This window comes from Pseudorasbora parva, chromosome 20 (genome assembly GCF_024679245.1).
Source record: "Pseudorasbora parva isolate DD20220531a chromosome 20, ASM2467924v1, whole genome shotgun sequence".
In the NCBI taxonomy this organism is placed as follows: domain Eukaryota; kingdom Metazoa; phylum Chordata; class Actinopteri; order Cypriniformes; family Gobionidae; genus Pseudorasbora; species Pseudorasbora parva.
In genome coordinates, this window is record NC_090191.1 from 37544737 (window position 1) to 37565566 (window position 20830).

General features: G+C 37.7%; 1 protein-coding gene and 1 long non-coding RNA gene across 4 annotated transcripts in view; one reads left to right on the forward strand and one right to left on the reverse strand.

Moving 5' to 3' along the window:
* The window catches only part of wnt5b (wingless-type MMTV integration site family, member 5b), an 89985-nt gene that overhangs the window by 58384 nt on the left and 10771 nt on the right, over positions 1-20830 (forward strand). For 2 of the 3 annotated variants that reach the window (XM_067428526.1, XM_067428527.1), the window contains one exon: positions 20636-20766. In XM_067428526.1, coding sequence (XP_067284627.1) covers positions 20636-20766 — 131 coding nt within the window. Of the gene's footprint in view, positions 1-19720; positions 20767-20830 lie in introns of those variants that run through there. The other variant, XM_067428525.1, reaches the window with a different exon arrangement.
* LOC137049822 (uncharacterized) lies at positions 11780-13326 on the reverse strand. The gene is made up of 3 exons (XR_010899728.1): positions 12902-13326; positions 12670-12746; positions 11780-12374 (listed from the first exon to the last, which is right to left on the reverse strand). It is a non-coding gene; the product is annotated as an uncharacterized lncRNA (long non-coding RNA).

The following is a 20830-nucleotide window of genomic DNA, read 5'->3' on the forward strand; positions in this document are numbered from 1 at the left end:
CTGTAGAAACATGCCGTCGCAAAATGGTGACTTCACTGAAAGGGGAACCGCGGTGTATGTAGATAGAAATGGCTCATTCTAAGGTAATAAAAACATAACAGTTTATTATGTAAGGTCTTTATACTCCACTGAAAACATAGTTATGTATATTATATTCCATTTTTTCAGTAGACCCTCATAAATACTACACACTGACCCTTTTAATGCCTTATTCTGCATGCCCTTATTTTAAATCCCTTATCCCAAATAACTAAACTTAAATGCTACAAATTCTGCCTTACTACTATTAAACAGTAGGAGTTTGAGGCAAAATTCGTAGTTAATATTCAATATGCATTCCCCATACTATAAAGTGTTACCAAAACCTTTAATGCGGCATTGTTTTAATACTGTTAACAAAAACACTAAATCAGAATATGCTGTTTGCTGAGGTATTTGTTTCAGGTCCAGTTGCTTTGCACTTGGCCTTTTCCTGTGGATCAATAAAGTAACTTTCATCTTTTCTGGATGAAACCCCCACAGTTAAGGTATCGTTATTCAGGTTGTGAGCCTGAAGGACAGCTATGAAAATCAAGGCTAATAAGCATTCCAGAAAAGTTAAAAGTAAAGCAAATGCATAGCCTATTAGGAAATGGTACAAAACAATATCTCAGCACCAGCAGCATACTGTTGATCCAAGGTACAGTATGTAATATTGGCAGCTATAGTTGAAATGGGCACTGGAGTCCACATTTGAAATACTGAGAGAGTTGTTTCTCCCGACCCTCCTCCTCAGACTCGATGATCACGCGGGTTGCCAGATTGAGTACACTCAACAGTTGCGTAATTGACTTAATGAAAGGTGAGGAAACTTACACAATGTATGAGTTGATTTATCAACATTTTAATACTTTTAATACTCGTTTTAATATTTTTAGATGGATGCCAAAGTCATTTTTGGTCGGGTAGAGTCTGCGATCTCTGATACAATTTGTTTGCTGGTTTCCATGTCTTCAAAACACAGTGTTTTCCGCCAACTGGCAACCTGTGGTATCGAAATACTATTTGGTAAACTGGCAGCATGCGTTATCGCACAAACCATAGCAAAAACAGACATTACGACACGAAACGCACATTTCAAAGTAGAATAACTGGATGTAGTATTGTTCTTCAGAGAAACAATATGTGAGTTTAGCATGCTTCCCAAATCTCTGCAAACATATTATGGTATTTTTTTTTGTTTTGTTTTAGTATTAATTAAATAATTTTTCCTTTAGATAATTTTTAATGAATTATAAAGAATGAATCCTTTCTCAAAATACCTGCAGAAACTATGAAATCTGACAAGAGTTGGCCTCAAAAAGATCCTTGTGAAAGCAAGTGTAAGATTTGCCCCCCAAAAAACCTAGTTGTGATGGAAAAGTTTCTCTTGTTAGATAAGAGCAAGATGAAACTTTTCAGCTAAAATCTAAAGTAATATGTATGGTGCAAATCTAACACTGCCCACACTGCAAAAAAACATCACATTTACTTTGAAGTATGCTGGTGATAGCATCACACTGTAGGGCTGTTTTTCATCAGCAGACACTGAGCATCTTGTTAAAATAGAAGAATGGATTGTAGGGGAAAGAATACATGGAAATGCTGCAGAGAAGCCTGTTTCAATCTCCAAAAAGACCAGAATAATTCTAAACAGCATGCCATATTAGCACTGGAAAAGCTCAAGAACGGAAATGGGGATTGGTTTGATGTTATCCCTGACATTATTACTTTTTAAATTACGGTACTCCTATGTCATCAACTGGCCTGAATAAACCTGAAGCAAATCTTCCAGAGAGCAAAGCTAATATTTGACTCAAAATACCTTTTTTAAATTAATTTGGTTGTATTATTTTAGTTTTTTTAATAAGTTGTACAAGATTGATATTCAATTATTATTATTATTTAAAATGCTTTTTTTCCCAGCTTTTCAAATAAGAATTTCAGAGAGAAATTCACTATTAGTCTGAATACTGTGTTTGTATGTGTGTGTGTGTGTGTGCCCGTTTATTTTTGGTTCATCTCGCCATAGCTGTCAGAGAGTATCTCTTTTAGAGTGTGTTGATTGTGGAGAAGAAAGCCGAGCTGTTTGTCTCAGTGCAGGGACTCAGAGACAGCCGTCTGCTGACAGCGCACCGAGCAGCTGTGCAGCCCTCATAATAACAATAATGAAAACCTAAATAATTGATACATTCTCGCAGAAATGCATTGTTTGCATTTGAATTAAACATTACAAGAAGGTGTATTGTGTGTGAGAGAGCAAAGAGAAGTTTTAAACATAAAGGGCCGGAAACGCAAAACTTGAAAGCAGGGATTAGTACACCGCCGATGTGCAAGTCTGGTCTGGTTTGCTCTCCTTCTCTTGCTCTACGGTCCCTTTTGGCCCATCTCTCCTTTCCACCTCTCTTGCCCCCTCCCAACCCGTTCGTGTTCCTCTCATCCACTTCAGGAAAGTAGGCTGCGCTTGCGTCCCGAGGGGTTGATCCGATACAGGTCAGGTTAATCAATCCAGGGGGAGTGAGAGGCAGTGCTGGGAGTTTTAATCAGGCCGAGACTGTGGAGACTCCGACCTCTCCACCCTCCAGCTGCCTGCTTCAAGCCAGCGTGTTTGTATGTGTGGTCACGTTTGAGGACTTGTCCTTTTTCCTCTCCTTCAGCATGTGCACTCACGTATGAGCAGTGCTGCAGTCATTTCGGTACCTTCACGCAGTGGCTCTGTTCACACAAAACCGCAGAGTTTGATTCGCCTATGCTGTTTGATAACTAATTGTCTGTATAGTGATGTTTCCATCTTTGATGTGCGATAAAACTCGTATTTCTGAGGGTCATGTTGTGGTCCCAGGATGATGAAGGGGGGGGGGGGGGGAGAAAAGGAGGTTATGGGGGGGGGGGGGGAGAAAAGGAGGTTATAGGGAATGGAAGGGGCTCTCCGGGGCAGCGCAGAAGGACTGATGGGCAGCCAGCGGCTTGTCAGAGTGCCAGGACTGAATTGGGCACGGTGCCCAGACTGGCAGCGGCCTCCGAGCTGCCTGGGGAGAAAATGAGCCCCCCATACTCCTCTGTGATAACAGTGAGAGACACATGGAGAAAGAGAAGGACATGAAGAAATCAGCATCATATACAGAACTGACCTGTATACTCAGACTCGAGACCAATTCATTCAGGGTCAGATGAGCAAAGTGCATCCATTGACTTGTTTGACCCCCTAAAACAGGATCAAGCCTTTTAGTTGGCGTGCTTTTTAGCGTTTAATCGATGCCTTTGCACCCAGTGCATCTGACAAATCTCTAATTGTGACTCTAATTGTAGTAGTGAGTGAGCAGGATTGTGGTCGCAGACACTCTCGAAAGCAATCTTACAATTAGATATGAGGGGTAACATGGCTTTTAGAAGACCTAGTCATGATATGTAATACTAAAAATGCTGTCTTAATCAAAAATGGATCTTCTCGTAGATCGTCAGTGAGTTTGTTTGCATGCACGATTTTATCGAATCGTGTTATTTTATCAGGAAAAGGTCATAGACAGGTTTTGCAAAACCCAACTGGACTTTTGCTTTGGATGCAAACACGTTTGTGCATCATGTCTTACAGTTTCCCATTTGATGTAAAGAAAAACTCAAAGATATCAATATAAACACGTTTTTGTGTCTTTGCATGAACTGCTGTAAAACGTAGGTTTTAATGAGCTGATTTTTCATAGTTATTGCACACAATGAGTGCGCTGACATGCATGATGTTGCACCGATTATGCTTAATAAGAGGACAGCATGTAAGGTCATGTACATACCTAAATCTGTGTGCTTTCATGAGGGAAAGGTCATAAACGGTGTATCAATGTCATAAACTTGATCTCAGTTATATTTTTCTACGCACAAGCTTTTAGTTTATTCTTTGTAAGGCTTCATGTTGTGGCTCTATAATAATTTTGATGCAAATACTGAGAAATATCATGTTTTGCCAGTTTAGTGATTGGTTTGCTATAGTAAACTCTTTGGCCACACTTTATTTTAGGTGTCCTTACCTACTATGCACTTACATTGTTTATTTTGTATCGTGAAACACATTTGCTGCTATTGAGGATGGAAATGGGTAAGTTTAGGGACAGGTTTTGGTAGGTTTAAGAGTGGATTATGGTGTAAGATAAGAGTCAGCAGTATAATTATAGATGTAATTACAGATGTTAATTACAACTGTAATTACATGCATGGTGTTTTTGCATTGTCCATTTTTTTTTATAAGTTTTTCGATAATTACCTGTTTTGATGGTCATGGCCCAAACTCCTCCAGTACCATCACCCCTCAAATCTATAATGTGCTGTGTCCCCCACCGCCCTGGGGGTACTGACCCCAGACCTGTCCTTTCCTGTCCCGGTGAGGAGGCGTCCTCTCCAACCCCCACAATCACGTCGGGAACCTGGCAGACACATGGTCTCTCCAGCAGCTACAGGCCCCTGACTGCTGCGTCCATCTATTTATTAGGGAATAAAGTAGCTCTAACAGCCCCTGCGCTTTTATAGCAGGATCCCTGCTGGTTCTCCACACTACACCAAGTCCTATCAGACTTCTTACTGGGAACAAATTGACGGAGAGGAAGGAGGAAAGAGAGAGTGAGAGGGGGCCGTGTGCGTCATAGAAGAGAGAGAGTGACTGATGTGTGGCCAGTTTGGCCTGTGTCTGGTTTCCTGAGCTGTCAGAGCAGAAAGCCATATGGGCTTGGAGGAGAGAGAGAGAGAGAGAGAGAGAGAGAGAGAGAGAGAGAGAGACACAGAGACATGCGTTCACTTTCAGAACGAGAGCAGCGTGCATGAGTCATCTTCTTCCAGCTTTAAAGAGGGAAATGAAAAAGAGAGCACAATCCCATCTTTACCCAGCAAAGACGGCACAGAAGCTTCTTCTGAAGCAGCTTAAATACCCCAAAAAGAAAAAGGCAAATTATATTTAGAAGATATAATGTCATGAATTATGGATACAAACAAACATGAAAAAAATTATGAGTAAAAAAAATTACGTAATAAAAATCAAATGAGAATTATTATTTTTTTTATCAAAAAATGTAATTAAAAATGTAAACGCAGAAATAAATGATTAAATTCAGGTGTTCCTATCACTTCCATTGCCACAGGTGTGTAAAATCAAGCACCAAGGCACTCAGGCGCTTCTACAAACATTTGTGAAAGAATGGGTCGCTCTCAGCAGCTCAAGCGTTGTACCGTGATAGGTTGCCACCTGTGCAAAGTCCATTTGTGAAATTTCCTTACTACTAAATATTCCACGGTCAGCTGTGAGTGTTATTATAACAAAGTGGAAGCAATTGGTAACAACAGCGCCTGAAGTGGTAGGCTACGTAAATTCACCTAGCCGGGTCAGCCAATGGACGAGTCTGGGTTTGGTGGTTGCCAGGACAAAGGTCCTTGCCTGACTGCATTGTGCCAAGTGTAAAGTTTGGTGGCGGGGTGATTATGGTCTGGGGTTGTTTTTCAGGGGTTGGGCTTGGCCCCTTAGTTACAGTGAAAGGAACTCTTAATGCTTCAGCATAGCAAGACATTTTGGACATTTGCATGCTCCTAACTGTGTGGGAACAGTTTGAGAATGGCCTCTTCCTTTTCACACATGACTATGCACCGGTGCACAAAGCAAGGTCCATAAAAACATGGAGGAGTTTGATGTGGAAGAACTTGACTGGCCTGCACAGAATCCTGACCTCAACCTGATAGAACAGCTTTGGGATGAATTAGAGCGGAGACTGAGAGCCAGGCCTTCTCGTCCAACATCAGTGCCTGACCTCACAAATGCTGTTCTAGAAGAATGGTCAAAAATTCCAATAAACACACTCCTAAACCTTGTGGAAAGACTTCCCAGAAGAGTTGAAGCTGTTATAGCTGCAAAGGGTGGGCCAACTCCATATTAAACCCTATGGATTAAGAATGGGATCTCATTAAAGTTCATTTGCATGCTGGCTTTCCAAAACTTTTGGCAATATAGTGTGGGTCAATATTTAGGCTAAAAATTAATGAATAATTTAGAGGGAAAATGTTGGGATTATGAATCACGCTGGTAGCCTATATAAAACATCGTAAAATGCAATAATTTTCAAACTGTGGTCCCAGGAAAAGTTTGGAGAAATGTAATTATTATTATCATCATCATCATCATTAAAAACATTCCTATGCAAATATTTGTTCTTATTGTAGATTTAATTCATATATTTATATATAATTGTATTTGTTTATTTGTTTTTATATGTATGTTTTTATTCTGGTACCGTACGGCCATGAATAGAGTCTTAAGCAGAGTTGCACGAAAAGGAAGAAACGAGGGAACAGTGTGGGTGAATGAATAGCAGAAGAGGGAGTGCGGCGGAAGGAGAGACAGGGCATACAACATCTGAGAAGCAGGTGTAGGATAAGGAAATAAATGCAAAATGGCAGAAGAGAAGCAAAACAAGCCGTAGGAGAGACTATACGCTGACTAAAGGAAGCGGAAGGCGAGAGGTGAAGGGCAGAAAGGAGACAGAAAGATTGTGGAACAGGAGAAAGAAGGAGAAAGAAGAGGGAAAATTATGGAATTTCAAGAGTGCGCAGAGGGAACGTCAGGAAAATGTCTTGGAGTGAAAGAAAGCAACATGGGGTGGGAGTGACGGAGTTGACAGTCAAAGAGAGCATGAGCGGTGAGAGGCATTGTGTGTGTGTTGGTGTGTGTGTGTGCGCGCAGCCCACATGTCTTTGATTTGGGAGTCTGCCTGCTATCTGGGTTAGTCACAGACAGCGTTACAGAGAGACGCTGCAGTTTTAATGATATACAGCAGGCTGCTCGCTCAGACACCTCAGCACACAGATCTGTCAGGCTTGCCTCGCCATTGATCTCCAAGCGGCTGCTGCAAAGCACCCTGGGAAACACAGCTGGACCAGTTAACCCCACCCCCAGCACGTGTAGAGCCCCACCCCTTCAATTCCGCCGGACCCTGAACCACATGGCATTCTGTGTGTGGAAAGAGGGGGGCATTTACAGTACGTGTGACTCAATGGGGAAGCAAGGAGTTTTACAGACTTGTGAACACTTTGGTTATTATAAGTGCTGTGAATTCACAGCCAGCAAAGCTGCTTCACATATGACTGTTTGATGCCTGATTAAGAGCTTTTTTGTTTTTTTGTATTTGATGCATTCGTTTTTCTCTGCATGCAGAAACCGAGGCCTTGGGCAGATTGTTTTGATTAGTGGCTGTTTTTATGCTGGATCTTTGGTATGGGTGGCATCTTTTCTCTTTCAGTCGCTCTGTCTCTCTTTCTCACTGGCGCCGGAGCTCTTTGTGCGCCGTTGTGTAACTGGAGGATCATCACAGAGTTCAAGAGCTCTCCTGAGCTTTAGCCAGGTTGTCTTCATCTTCGCTTGCTCACATATTCAGACACACACACACACACACAGGCACACACACCGTCTGCTCGGCTCGGCAGTGTTTCTCTCACCTCTGTTACTTTCTTGTTCTGTGTCAGATGCTGAGATGTGGAAGCTGTTTACATAAACACTCAAAATCAGATCCAAACCTTAAAGCAATAGTTTACCCCCAAAATGAACAATTTTGTCAGCATGTATTCACTCTCACGTTCAAAACCCATATGGATTTATTTCTTCTCTGGAACACACAAAGAGGTGTTAAGCAGAATGCTCGTGCTGCTCTTTTAATAAAAGTGAATGGTACTGTCATGCACCAAAAATGACTAAAAGGTCACTAGCCGATGCAATCATAGGACACAGCATTGTGTCAGGAACAAAACACAAAATTAGCTCTTAATGCTCTTCAATTGAATATGGGCGGTTTGTCAATACTGGCTTAAAATATCTTCTTTTCCACATATAAATCCATAATATAACTAGGAAAATAGCAGTCAAATCATGTGTCCAGTTTAACAAATCATGTGAAAATGTATCATCTTTATTGAAAATGTACACAACATTTTATCAAACTTTACTTATTAATATTGTAAACAACTGAGAAGATATTAATCAAACTGCATTTTATAAAAATCACCCGTTGTAATGTCACCCCGTTGTTGTTGCAAGCAAATGATCATAGAGCCATACATAATGAAGTAGACGTTGATGTCTGATAACTTTTCCAGCTTTATTTGCATCTCTCACTCGCTACCAGTGACTCACTCACGTACACTACGCGAGCGTGCCTCGACGTCTGACGTCATAACAGAATAAATGAAATGCTTATACATTACACCCGTCAGGTCCCCAAATCTTACATCAGCATATGAAAGTCAGAATGAAAGACTAGAGTGACTCATCTCAACATCACTCATGTCAGAACCAGAATGCGTTGTTCATGCATAAAAAATGAGTAACGTCTTTTATTTAAGACAAAAATAAACTTAATTCCTTAAAATAAGTAACGAACTACGCAAAAAGCCTTTAAACCGTCTCGAGTCAAACTGACCCCTCATGCATGTTATCAAGTCCGTCAAAAACGTAGGCTGTCTAAAAGCATCGACATAACACACTTATGGGCATCAATCACCTCTGTTTCTTTCCTGTTCTGTGTCAGATGCTGAGATGTGGAAGCTGTTTACACAAACACTCAAAAAAACCTTAAAGAAATAGTTTACCCCAAAAATGAACATTTCTGTCAGCATTTACTCAATCTCATGCTGTTCAAAACCCATATGGTTTTATTTCTTCTCTGGAACACACAAGGGGGTGTTAGGCAGAATGCTCGTGCTGCTCTTTCAATAAAAGTGAATGCTGCTGTCATGCACCAAAAATGACTAAATAGACACTTTAACAGTAGCAGATGCAATCATTGGATAGCGTTGTGTGAGGAACAAAAACAAAATGAGCTCTCAATGTTCATTTGTGCTGTTTGAATATGGCCATTTTGTCAATATTGGCTTAAAATTTGGTATTCTTCAAATGTGTTATTTCCAAGCCATAACTTGGAAAATAGAATTCATGGAAAAATGTGTTGGCTTTTATTGAATTTTTTTTAATTGTATCAAACTTTGCTGTGAAGACAGTGGTCAAACTGCATTTTATAAAAAATATTCTGTCAAGTCCCCAAATCTTAAATCAGCATATAAGTCGACGATTACAGGTACTCAACATCACTCATGTCAGATTGAGAATGCATTGTTCGTGCATAAAAACTGTCTGTCAAAACATAACGTACAACCGATGTTTACTAACCCAAAGTATTTCAGTTAGATTGCTGTTTATTCTCTTCAACATCCAGTGGGAAATATAAATAGTACGAGTGTTCAATCTCGTGGATTGTAAACGCCAAAATGAGTTTTTTGAAGCCGCTCAGGCCGCCATTTTCTCCCTCTTCTCAGAAAGCGATGACGTAGTCGAAACATCCGACTGTAGAATGGGTTTTAAAATGCGTGAATGCTGGACCTCTGCATGTAAATGCTACAGTTATTGTGCACATTATATTTTGACAGACATCAATGTTGTGATATTCAGATGATGCAGATTTGAAAACTGTAAGGTAATAATCCTTTATTCAGTGAAGTGATTGATGCCCATGAGTGTGTTCCCTTGTGAAAAAAAAGTGCACTTTAGTGTACTTTTATAAAGTGTACTTATTACACAGATAATATACTTATACTAAATACACTTAATTGTGCAATTAAATGCAATGTTTTCGGTGTACTTAACACACATTATATGTAATTGATTTCAAATTTATCACATATTAAGTTGAAATAAAATACAATAAGTTGCAATTAAGAGTGATTTTTTGGAACAACTTAAGTGGTACTTAAATACAACTTTATATGTACTTTCATAATCACTTCTAGTGTATTAAAATTGTAATTAAAGTGCACTGCTCAATGTACTGACAAGCAATTAATGTGAACTAAAACATACATTAATGTCAGCTAAATATACACTTAAGTGTGAATTAAATGCAATGTTTTCGGTGTACTTAACACACATTGTATGTAATTGATTTCAAATTTATCACATATTAAGTTGAAATAAAATACAATAAGTTGCAATTAAGAGTGATTTTTTGGAACAACTTAAGTGGTACTTAAATACAACTTTATATGTACTTTCATAATCGCTTCTAGTGTATTAAAATTGTAATTAAAGTGCACTGCTCAATGTACTGACATCCATTCAATTAATATGAACTAAAATATACCTTAACGTAATTTACATGTACACTCTAATATAATGAAATACATTCATAATTACATTTTTCAAATAATACAGCTGCAATTTCGTATAATAAACACATCCAAATTTAAATCCTCTACATTTATTGACAAAACGATCTGTAAAACAAATATACAAAAAAAACTTTTTTTTTGAAGCCCAAGAAAAACCCAAAAAACTATTTACACAAACACAAATTCATTTAGAAAGAGTCTGGAGGACAATGAGGATTATATGCAATTATATGTAATTATATGCATTATTATATATCTCCCTCATTCAAAGGTACCTAAATCTACCCATCACAGAAAAGTACCTCACACAACAGATGAATAAATACAAACAAATGGAAAGAAAAGAATCGTTTCATGTACAACACTAAGATTCAAAACTTTGGGTAACGTTTAATTAGTTAACTACTTAATTTAACATGAACCTAGAATGAATAATAATATAAACATTTATTTATCTTAGTTAATGTTAATTTTAACATTTACTAATTAGGGGTGTAACGGCACATGTATTCATACCGAACCGGTTCGGTAAAGGACTTCCGGTACAGTGCACGTGTGTACCGAGCGGTACGACTGCAATCTTTACCAGTTAACAGACGGCTTGTTTAATGAGTGGAACACACTTCAATACAAGTTTTCATAAGAACATATGTATTCTGTCAATTTTATCATTAAATTCAAGTGATGCCATTTTGATGCTCTTTAATGTGACATGACAGATCACTGTAAAGACACATCAGTTCAAGCAGCAACGCGGCACGAGTGAATGTGATCACCTTGTCATAGTCAAATAATAAATTAACATCAGAAGGTATGGATTAAGGATACATTACAACTTACTAAAATGTATCACATTGTGTAATCGTTCAGTGTTTCAACAGCAGAAAGACGTCGATAAAACACGAGAGAGATGAACTCTTTCACTAAATGTATGCATTATATTAGCCTATATATTCATCATATTCTACGTAACCTGAAAACCTGAAAAAATCTAACCTATAATTAGATTTATAAGTTAATGCAAAAACGGTCTTATGAGAAGTTTACACGTTTGCATACAATGCGAGTGCAAGTAAGGCCTCCCTATATAGTCTACACTATACAGCATTCTTTGTCATTTGATTAATCAGAAACAACAAGGCAATTATATATTACATTCTGAATCAAATTATAATCTTTGTGTGCCCTTTGTTAGAGTTAAGCTTGGTGAAACATCCTTCAGATATGTCGCAGCCTCAGATTGGAATTTGCTCCAGACTGAGTTGAAGCTAAAAGATCTGGTGACATTTAGTCATTTTAAAATTTTACAACATCATTTTGAGAGTAAATTAATGATGTGTAATTGTTTTTGACTGGTTGTATGTTTTATGTTTTTTATGTGACTTTTTATGTACATGCAAACACAGCTGCCTATCTTGGCCAGGACAGGACATTTTAATCTCAGTTATTTTTTCTCCTGGTTAAATAAAGGTAATAATAATAATAATAATAATAATTAGTAGAGATATTTTTTATATTACATTTTTAATTCTTTAAGAAACCTTTAGATTAGGACAATTACAATTTGTTCAGTAAACCAATAAAAAAAAAGAAGCATTTTTATATTTAGTGTTCCTCCCCGAACTGTCAGCTTTGTGTACTGTTACACCCCTATTATTAATGCAATCTTAAATGTTAATTATTTAATGCATTGTTAACTTGCATGAACAATGACTATAAATTTAATTAACTAGCTTTGAACTATAATTTATTAAGCAAGGTCAACAACTATTAATAAACACTGTAAAAAATTAAATAAAAGAAATAAATAAAAAGAAATCACTGTTAGATCATGTTGGTCAATACATTAAATAACGTTAACAAATTAGATCTTATTGTAAAGTGTTACTGAACTTATAAGCTCTTAAACCTTTACTAGCACCAAAATTAGGACCAAAAGGTTTATTCTAAAATCTTATTCCAGCATTAGTGAATGAGAAAAAAAAAAAAAAAACTTAAGAACTCCAAAGGCACACAAAATTGTTTGTCACCAACTCTTTTCAAGTTGTTTGGAAAGTGCTGTTTATGTAAATGTCCCAGAAGCTCTCCATCAGTAGGAAACTGGTGCACCATCTCTCCGCAGTAGATGTGAATGGACATGTTCCAAAGAGGCAGGAAAGCAAAAAAATATATAACTTGAGGAAAGAAAAAGAAAACGCAAAGAAAAAACTTGTTTATAAAACAGATCTATCCATTATTATAATTGGCTCAATTAAATTAAAACGATAGATGTACAGTTTATATTCAATAGTTTATATTCAGCAGTATCTGTATGAAAAAAAGAAGAAAAAAAAGAAATAGCCATAAGAGGGATCATAAAAATGAGCATGTTGTCTCTTTTTAATCTAGTACTGCCCTGATGAAGCCGTTTATTCTGCATGGTGTGTGTAAGCTTTTGACCACAACTGCATCCCCTATGTGATGAATTACCTCAGTCGTCAGGGTAGAATGATTGGAGAGGTTCCTTCACGTATCCCACTGAGCACATCATCTTCACTGACACTGGACTTTAAAAATAGAGAACATTTTAATAATGGTTTTTATTCCTACTTTATAGGGAATTAAACATAACTTAAATATAGATAAATAACCCAAGACCAATGTAAATTGAGAAAAGTATTCTTGCATTTTTCCTCATCTTGCCTTGCAAGTTTCAGCTTACCTCGCCCATCTCCATGAAGGATGTTCCTGTATTTACCACGCCTGGCACAGCAATGCTGCGGCTCCTTTCCTTTGGGTGTGTGGCCTGTAAAATATATAATGATTAGGGGATCTGTAAATGCACAAGTGGGAATGTATTACTTACAAATGGACAAGATGCAAAGCATTTAAAAGCTAAAGACTTGATAGTTATGTTTTAGCTTGTGTGATCAGTGTCATGGCTGGGCATAAATTCATAATTAACATTAACTTGACCTCATCAAGATGGCTCTGTGATTCCACACAGCTTGCACTGGATCTCCAATAACACATCTGTATTGATCCTACAAAATAAAAAATAAAATAAGCACAAAATATTAAAAACACAAATAGTACTTTAACATCTTACTCTCCAAATGCAAAAAGAAAAGAACATATTAAAATCATTATTTCATTACTGGTTGTTGTTATACGTTAAGTTAATATATGGAATAAATGTATATAACGTTAATGTCTCCTGTCCATTTAAAAAGTAACTTAGGAGATCGATTAAAATATTGTATTTACAACAGGCAAATTCAATTGAACATGCCCACACCGGCGATCACATTCCGATTTAAGAAATTATTATAATGCAATCTTAGATACATGAATATGAATAATACAATCTTAGATACATAGGAAACATGATTAATGTTAATTCACCTTTTGAATATTGATAACCACGTGGGGGAGAGGACGCTGGCGTCGTCTGTTCGCCGCTTCTCCACCCACAACAAATCATGTTAATGTACTATTAGATTTACATTTTATTTTATTTCCTTATGTTTGTGACTAGTCTAACAGTCAGAGCTACAATTGGGACTGTTGCTGATTGCTGGCAGCCACTGAGAAGTCGTTGTTCGTCGTTTCGCCGTTTTCAACCGCTTCTCTAATGTTTACATTTGAATTGCTGCGGTTGGTTTCTGGTTTGGAGGACATTTTATGTTTCTCGCCGCGGGTGCTCACTGGTGGTCTCCCTTGGGCTTAAGCTGCATGGTGGCTGAAGTTTGCACCGGGCTAGCGTCATCCGGGCTCTCGTCGTCGGTGTCCGGCATGATGTTGGGATGTTCTGCTTCTCGGCTGCGCCGCTGTTCCGTCCTGCATTGCGACCGTGGAGCGACATCTGCGCCGGCCCCGGTGTGTCCACAGAAGTGCCCGGAGGAATGTTCTGCCTCCTGCATGGTGCTGCAGCGATCCCCATCGTTTGAATCATCATGAAGAAGACCCATCATCTGGTCTTCAGCTGTCGTGCCTCAGCGATGTCATCGGGACACTGCCGCTGGGAGAAATCTGAAACATGGAGTGGACCACAGTGTGCTGCGGAGCTAACAGTGTGCTGCGGAGCTAACAGAGACTTCCACCATCAGCTGTTTTCTGTCCACCATCAGCTCTGTTTCTGTTCACCATCAGCTCTGTTTTCTGTTCACCATCAGCTCTGTTTTCTGTTCACCATCAGCTCTGTTTCTGTTCACCATCAGCTCTGTTTCTGTTCTGTTTTCTGTGTTGGTTGATTGTTTGTAGTATTCTATATTTTTACTTGTTATTCATTTTTTTGTTGTTATTCCCCCCCCCCCCTTTGTTGCACTTTGAGATTCTTCGGAATGAAAAGTGCATTATAAATAAAATGTATTATTATTATTATTATTATTACCTCCCGAGTCCATATTGCGTCTATCCTATCTGCGATTAAACTAAATAACTACTACACTGTAATAGAGAGCTACCATGTTACGGTGAAAATGTAAAATCAAGAGAGCTTATATCAAGATATACTTACTTGACTCGTTATTTGTAGCATATAATGTCTCATCTGTAATGATCCAAACGGTTCACTCCTCTGTTGTCTTCAGCTTCATTTTCCTCACGCATCGAGATGACGCAATCATGGCTGACCGCGCATTTTTCAAAATCATGACGTAGTATTTTTGGCGCATGCGCATTGAAATATTAAGTATAAATATGAAATAAGATATTTCGTGCATTAAATGTTGATTATAAATCACTTATTAATTATCCATTTCTGTTCAGGTTGTTCTAACACACTGTGTAGTTGGACTGTATTTCAGAGAACTTGACTCATTCACCTAACTAAAAGTCAATCATGTTTAGAGTCTGATTAAAATTAAATGTAGCCTATTTTAACTGAATTTTAATGCAAATTAATTTGGTTTAGATTTGTTCAAATTTTTCTTGGAATTAATGCAATTAAATGTGTGTTTAATCGCCATACAACAACATAATATTGAAAGTAGGTTATTCTACACAGATGTAAAGTAGTACATTAGGCAACTCCTCTCATAAAGATTGACAATGTCAAATTATGTAGAAAACCAACACTTGTAGTTGAGTTCATGTGAGCTAGTTATAACATTTCAACAGTATGTTGTACTGGAGTGTAAGCGAGTGAAATTTTGAAGAAAAATACATTAACCAATGTAAATTTGGACAACTAATTTTTTAAAAAAAATCATTTATTTTCCATGTGCTTTGTCGTTAGTAAAATAAGTGCACTTTATGAAACAAACTCATAATTAAAATGGTTTAAGTAAATTTAGGTGTAGACATTATTACAAGGTGCATTTTTAAAAAGCGCACTTAAGTGTGTTTATAAATATTGTCATACAAGTGTACTTTCTTTAAGTGAAAATTAATTATATATTATTACAAAGCGCACTTATTAAAAGTGCACTAAAGTGTGTTTATAAATATTGTCATGAAAGTGTACTTTTTTTAAAGTACAAATTAATTATAAATTATTACAAAGCGCACTTATTAAAAGTGCACTAAAGTGTGTTTATAAATATTGTCATGAAAGTGTACTTTTTTTAAAGTACAAATTAATTATAAATTATTACAAAGAGCACTTATTATAAGTGTACTAAAGTGTGTTTATAAATATTGTCATGAAAGTGTACTTTGTTAAAGTACAAATTAATTAGATATTATTATAAAGTGCACTAATTAAAAGTGTACTAAAGTGTGTTTATAAATATCGTCATGAAAGTGTACTTTTTTAAAGTACAAATTAATTAGATATTATTATAAAGTGCACTTATTAAAAGTGCACTAAAGTGTGTTTATAAATATTGTCATGAAAGTGTACTTTTTTAAAGTACAAATTAATTAGATATTATTACAAAGTACACTTATTATAAGTGTACTAAAGTGTGTTTATAAATATTGTCATGAAAGTGTACTTTTTAAAAATACAAATTAATTAGATATTATTACAAAGTGAATTTTAAAAAAGTGTACTTAAGTGTGTTTAGAAATATTGTCATTAAAGTGTATTCTCTTTAAGTACACTTAAGTGGCACTTAATTTTAATTATATCATATTATCTACAAGTGCAGTTTTTAAAAAATATACTTTAAATATATTAAGTGCACAAAAAAGACACTTTCAATACAATTAAGCACACTTCTTTTTCACAAGGGTTATGTCCATGGTCTTAGTTCTAATATTCCAACCGACGGCCAGCCTACGTTTTTGACGGACATGATAATGTGCATGCGGTGTCAGCTATGTTTAAAACGTTCTGAGATGTTTGAAATGCTTTTTGCGTAGTTCATTATACTAATTTTACAGAATTAAGTTTATTTTGTGGCTTAAATCAATAACATGTTGCTTAGAGATTGACATGTTTGGCTGGTCAAAAATGTTACATTCAGTTGTTGACCTTTGAAAATTAAGTTAAAGGAGTGGTTTTAATGCACAAAGTTGTTTTTATTGTCTCTTCTTTTATTTAAACCAATGAAAATGCATATCCTGTTTTTGCCCAGAATGCATGGTTTTCTACAGCAATTTACTGGTTTAAAGGTGCACAATGTGTATTTTTGCAGTAAAATATCCAAAAACCACTAGGCCAGTGTTATATATTTTGTTCAGTTGAGTACTTACAATATCCCAAATGTTTCCAACTATTTGTAAATTGTGAGAAAATTGTTCTTTTAACTAAGGACCGGGACGTTTCAGCATAGCGTCTGAGGGGGTCGCCTGTCAATTGCGTCATATCTGCGTTACCCTCGGTTTCTGGTTTTATTTGGCAGTAACACTTTACTCTTAGCAGTGTGAACAAGTGTCACAGCAGCTGCGGAGCGAACACACAGAGTAACGTCATAACATAATTTTCAACACACTCAAATGTATCTAATATGATAAACAGAGCTGCGTTACCTCATACTCATGACCGGAAAAGCGGAAATAGCGCCCAGCGACTGTGTCCCGTTATAATAAAAGTCCCGCTGCGGGGTGTGTTGTTCATCTCATTAGCAATCGCTCCAGTGGCCTTGCTCCGCTCCTTTAACACTCGGCCCTGCTCTGCTTTACACTACAGTAACGTTAATAACTGCATCCATGAACATGATTTCTGCCCGAGTCCTATTTTCCACCGGCTGTGAGGTGAAGACCACATGTCCCAAGATGCTGCGCTCAAACCCTGCGTCATCAAACTACGCATTTGTTTTGAATAGGTGCCCTCTAGTGGATGTTGCATAGTGCACCATTAATGGAAAACAGTATGTTCCTGTCAGAATTTGGCCTATTTTACAGCAATTTGTACAGTGTAATGTTGTTCCATTATTACCCCTAGCAAATTTTGACTCTCGTCATAACTGCTGTTATGATGCTTTCATGGTCATTTTGTCCTTTTTGGAGCTCTAGTCCTTGGACACCATTCACTTTTATTGTGAAGAAGAGAAGCTTCATCATTCTGTTAAACATCTTGTTTTGTGTTCCATGCAAGCAAAGATATAATACGGGATTGGCACGACATAAGGGCGAGTAACAGAATGACAGAATTATCAGTCTTTCACAGATCTGCCAGCACTGGCAAACGCTCTGCTAATATAAGTCTGTACAAATCTGCAAAGCCCAAATGAAGGCAGACTCCAGATTCTGAAAACCAGCAGAAGCTGGATGCTCAGATTCTATTCATGCATGCCAGTGATGTCATCATTTACCGACCATAGCTGGCAGCGGCACAGATGGCATAGAATAGACCGACAGAGAGGGAATGTGTCCATTTAAGGTCACGCTGGAATGTGTATTATTAGAACCAACCAATTTCAGGCCGAATGAATAATGTATAAGCAATGCATATGTGATATATGTGAGCACACTTGCCTCAACTTCTTTTATAAGTTTTATTGCTCACAGTCAGAGGTGATCTGCTGGAGAGCATCTGTCAGGTCGAAATGACTCTTACCTCAAAAGACCTCACAGGAGTAAAATAAAATTAGAGGGACTTGTGTTATATATACACATGAGCTTTGGCAACGCAAAAGAAATATTTGAATCTTTTTCTTGTATGCATATTTTTCCTAGCACCTGCAAAGAGCTTAATGCATACTGATCAGCACGAGGCATCAGTCGTGTATTACACTAGCATTGCGCTGGGTTGCGCTGCGATTGCATATTCCTCGTGAGGAAATGTAATTGCTAGTTTGGGTCTATTCATAAAAAGTCTCTGTTCATTTCTTGATAAAGTGCGCCACCATGTGATAAGATGCAGTAACACAGTCAGGACATTCAATTGGGAAATAGACTTTAAAAAAAAACTTTGTGCATTTCAAATTATAGAAGAGGCAACAGAATTTAGAAACTTATTTCTGATTATGATATTTTAATGAATTAATTGCATAACAATAATAATAGTTTTGGTTTTGATATCATTATGTAATTTATTCAAAACGACTTGAGAAATGCATTTATTATAGCTTACTTTTAGATTTACTAATAATTGCTTTATTTTCTGCTTTTTCCCCTGATTAACAATTAGCGCGGTGTAGCTTACATATCATGCATTTTGTCATTAGTTTTGTCAAGAACGTTTTTTTAATCTATTGATAATTATACATTTTAGTTTCTAATTCGATTCAATTTAATTTTATTCTGCTCTATTTTATTTACTATTATAATTATGCTGTAATGACTTAATCAGTACACCAGGTGGAGCACACGCTACTGACTATAGGCCTACTTATAAATGTGAACTCAAATGAACCACTAACATCATGCTTAAAAATAAGAAATTCATAGCTGTATGTGCATTATCAGAGTAGGCCGAAGGCAATCCATTAGACATTCTTTTAATCTATTTTTTATAGTTTCCTCTACACTCGTGTCCATAAAAGGCATGTATTGCCAAATAAGTCCCTTTTTTCATTATTAGACACGCTGATTTTGACACTGCATTTACAAAAACAGAATACATCACAAGAGTACAGTGATTATAAGCACCCAAACCGTGCATAGCGTAAAGTAAAATCAATCGAGTTTATTGCTCACTTACTGCGTAAGTGAGGGAGGGGAATGGAGACGAGCCCAGGTCTGCGATGGGAGGTGTAAAGGTGATGGCTGGGCGTGTGGATTAGAGGAGATGAAAGGGTCCGGAGAGGCTCTTTATCATGCACAGACTGCTCGGAAATTGAGTGGCGTCTCTCACACCAATTCTGACATGTCTGTAGGACGGCACTCAAAGGAGAGGTGTGGGGGTGATGCTGGAATGGCACAGGGCTCTCTATATAACTCCCAAACCTCTCCAAGAGTCTGGAGCTGTAAAACACTCATTGTATTTGCATTCCTTACACCGCACTTCTGAAGGATAGGGTGCAATGTGGCTGTTTATGTCTGCAATGTTGGTTATCAGCTGTAAATTCGTCTAAAACGGGTGTGCTGATAAAATGTCCCCCACTTTATAGCAAGGTTTAGTCTTGGTTGCTTACAAGTGTGAGTGGATATCTCATGCCCAAGTGCGTTTAATGCAACTGCGTCTTTTATGTGCGAAGTGATTTAGAGGGTAGCAGGAGTTGAACTGTCAAAGATCACATGCGTGGCTTTTATTCCCCATGTCAAACTGGGATTTTTTTGTTTCCCCCTTGTTCGGATTTATTGCGGCAAACTATAGACCTAAAAAGAATAGAGTTTGCACGGATGTAAACTTTGATGGAAGAATGATATTTTCCGAGCCGTTAACTCTTTTATCCAGCTATCTTTCTTTCTCTGTGTGTGTGAACCTTTGCCATTATGACTTTTGTCCGAAACAGATTTTCATATAAATGGCTTGATGTGCGCGAGTAGGCCTATATCCTTATAATAAACGCATTGTGGCTTAATTTACCATGAGCCCAAAACGCGCTCTTACGCACCGGAGAATCACAGCTCCTCTCATTTGCTGCCCTCTTGTGTTGTTTGGCCTCCCCAAATTCCTCACCGCGCAGCGGCTCCCCTCGCGCTCCTCCTCCTCTCCATTGTATCCGCGTCAAAACGAAGGGTGTGCGAAGAAGTGCGAGCAGAAGGAGGGAGGGTTAGGTTGTGCCATCGGAGCGCAGAGGTGTTAGTTCATATCGACAGAACCGGCAGGGACAGATGGGGAGAGAGTTTGGACTATCACCACCACATTGTTGCACTTATGTCTTTTTTTCGTTCGTTTTAACTCCATCTATGTTGCTTATATCCATTTCACACCGACATCCACTTTCGTTGCGTTTTATGAAGCGGAGTTTGAAAAGAACATTCTCAACAGATGTCAGACTCCGTTAGTGCCTCGGGTCATCTAGGTGTTTTACGCACAGCTGGTGTTTAAAACTGAGCTGGGGCGAGATTCAGGGGATTCAGAGGCACTGCACTTCAAGAGACTTTATTTTTTATTCAAGTTACTAAAGGAAGCAGCTCCTCTAAGTGGAATACTATCATTTCCTAAATGTTTCCCCAGAGGAGGCTCTTCACGTTTCCATTTCTTGGACGAGGAAGGATGGATGTGAGAATGAATCAAAGACACTTACTTCTGGCAGTGACTCTCATCGTCTGCAACTCACAGCTGCTGGTGGACGCCAACTCATGGTGGTAAGATTGTAATTGCAAACTTTTTTCTTAAAGTTACATATGTATATTTCTAAAGAGTATCATA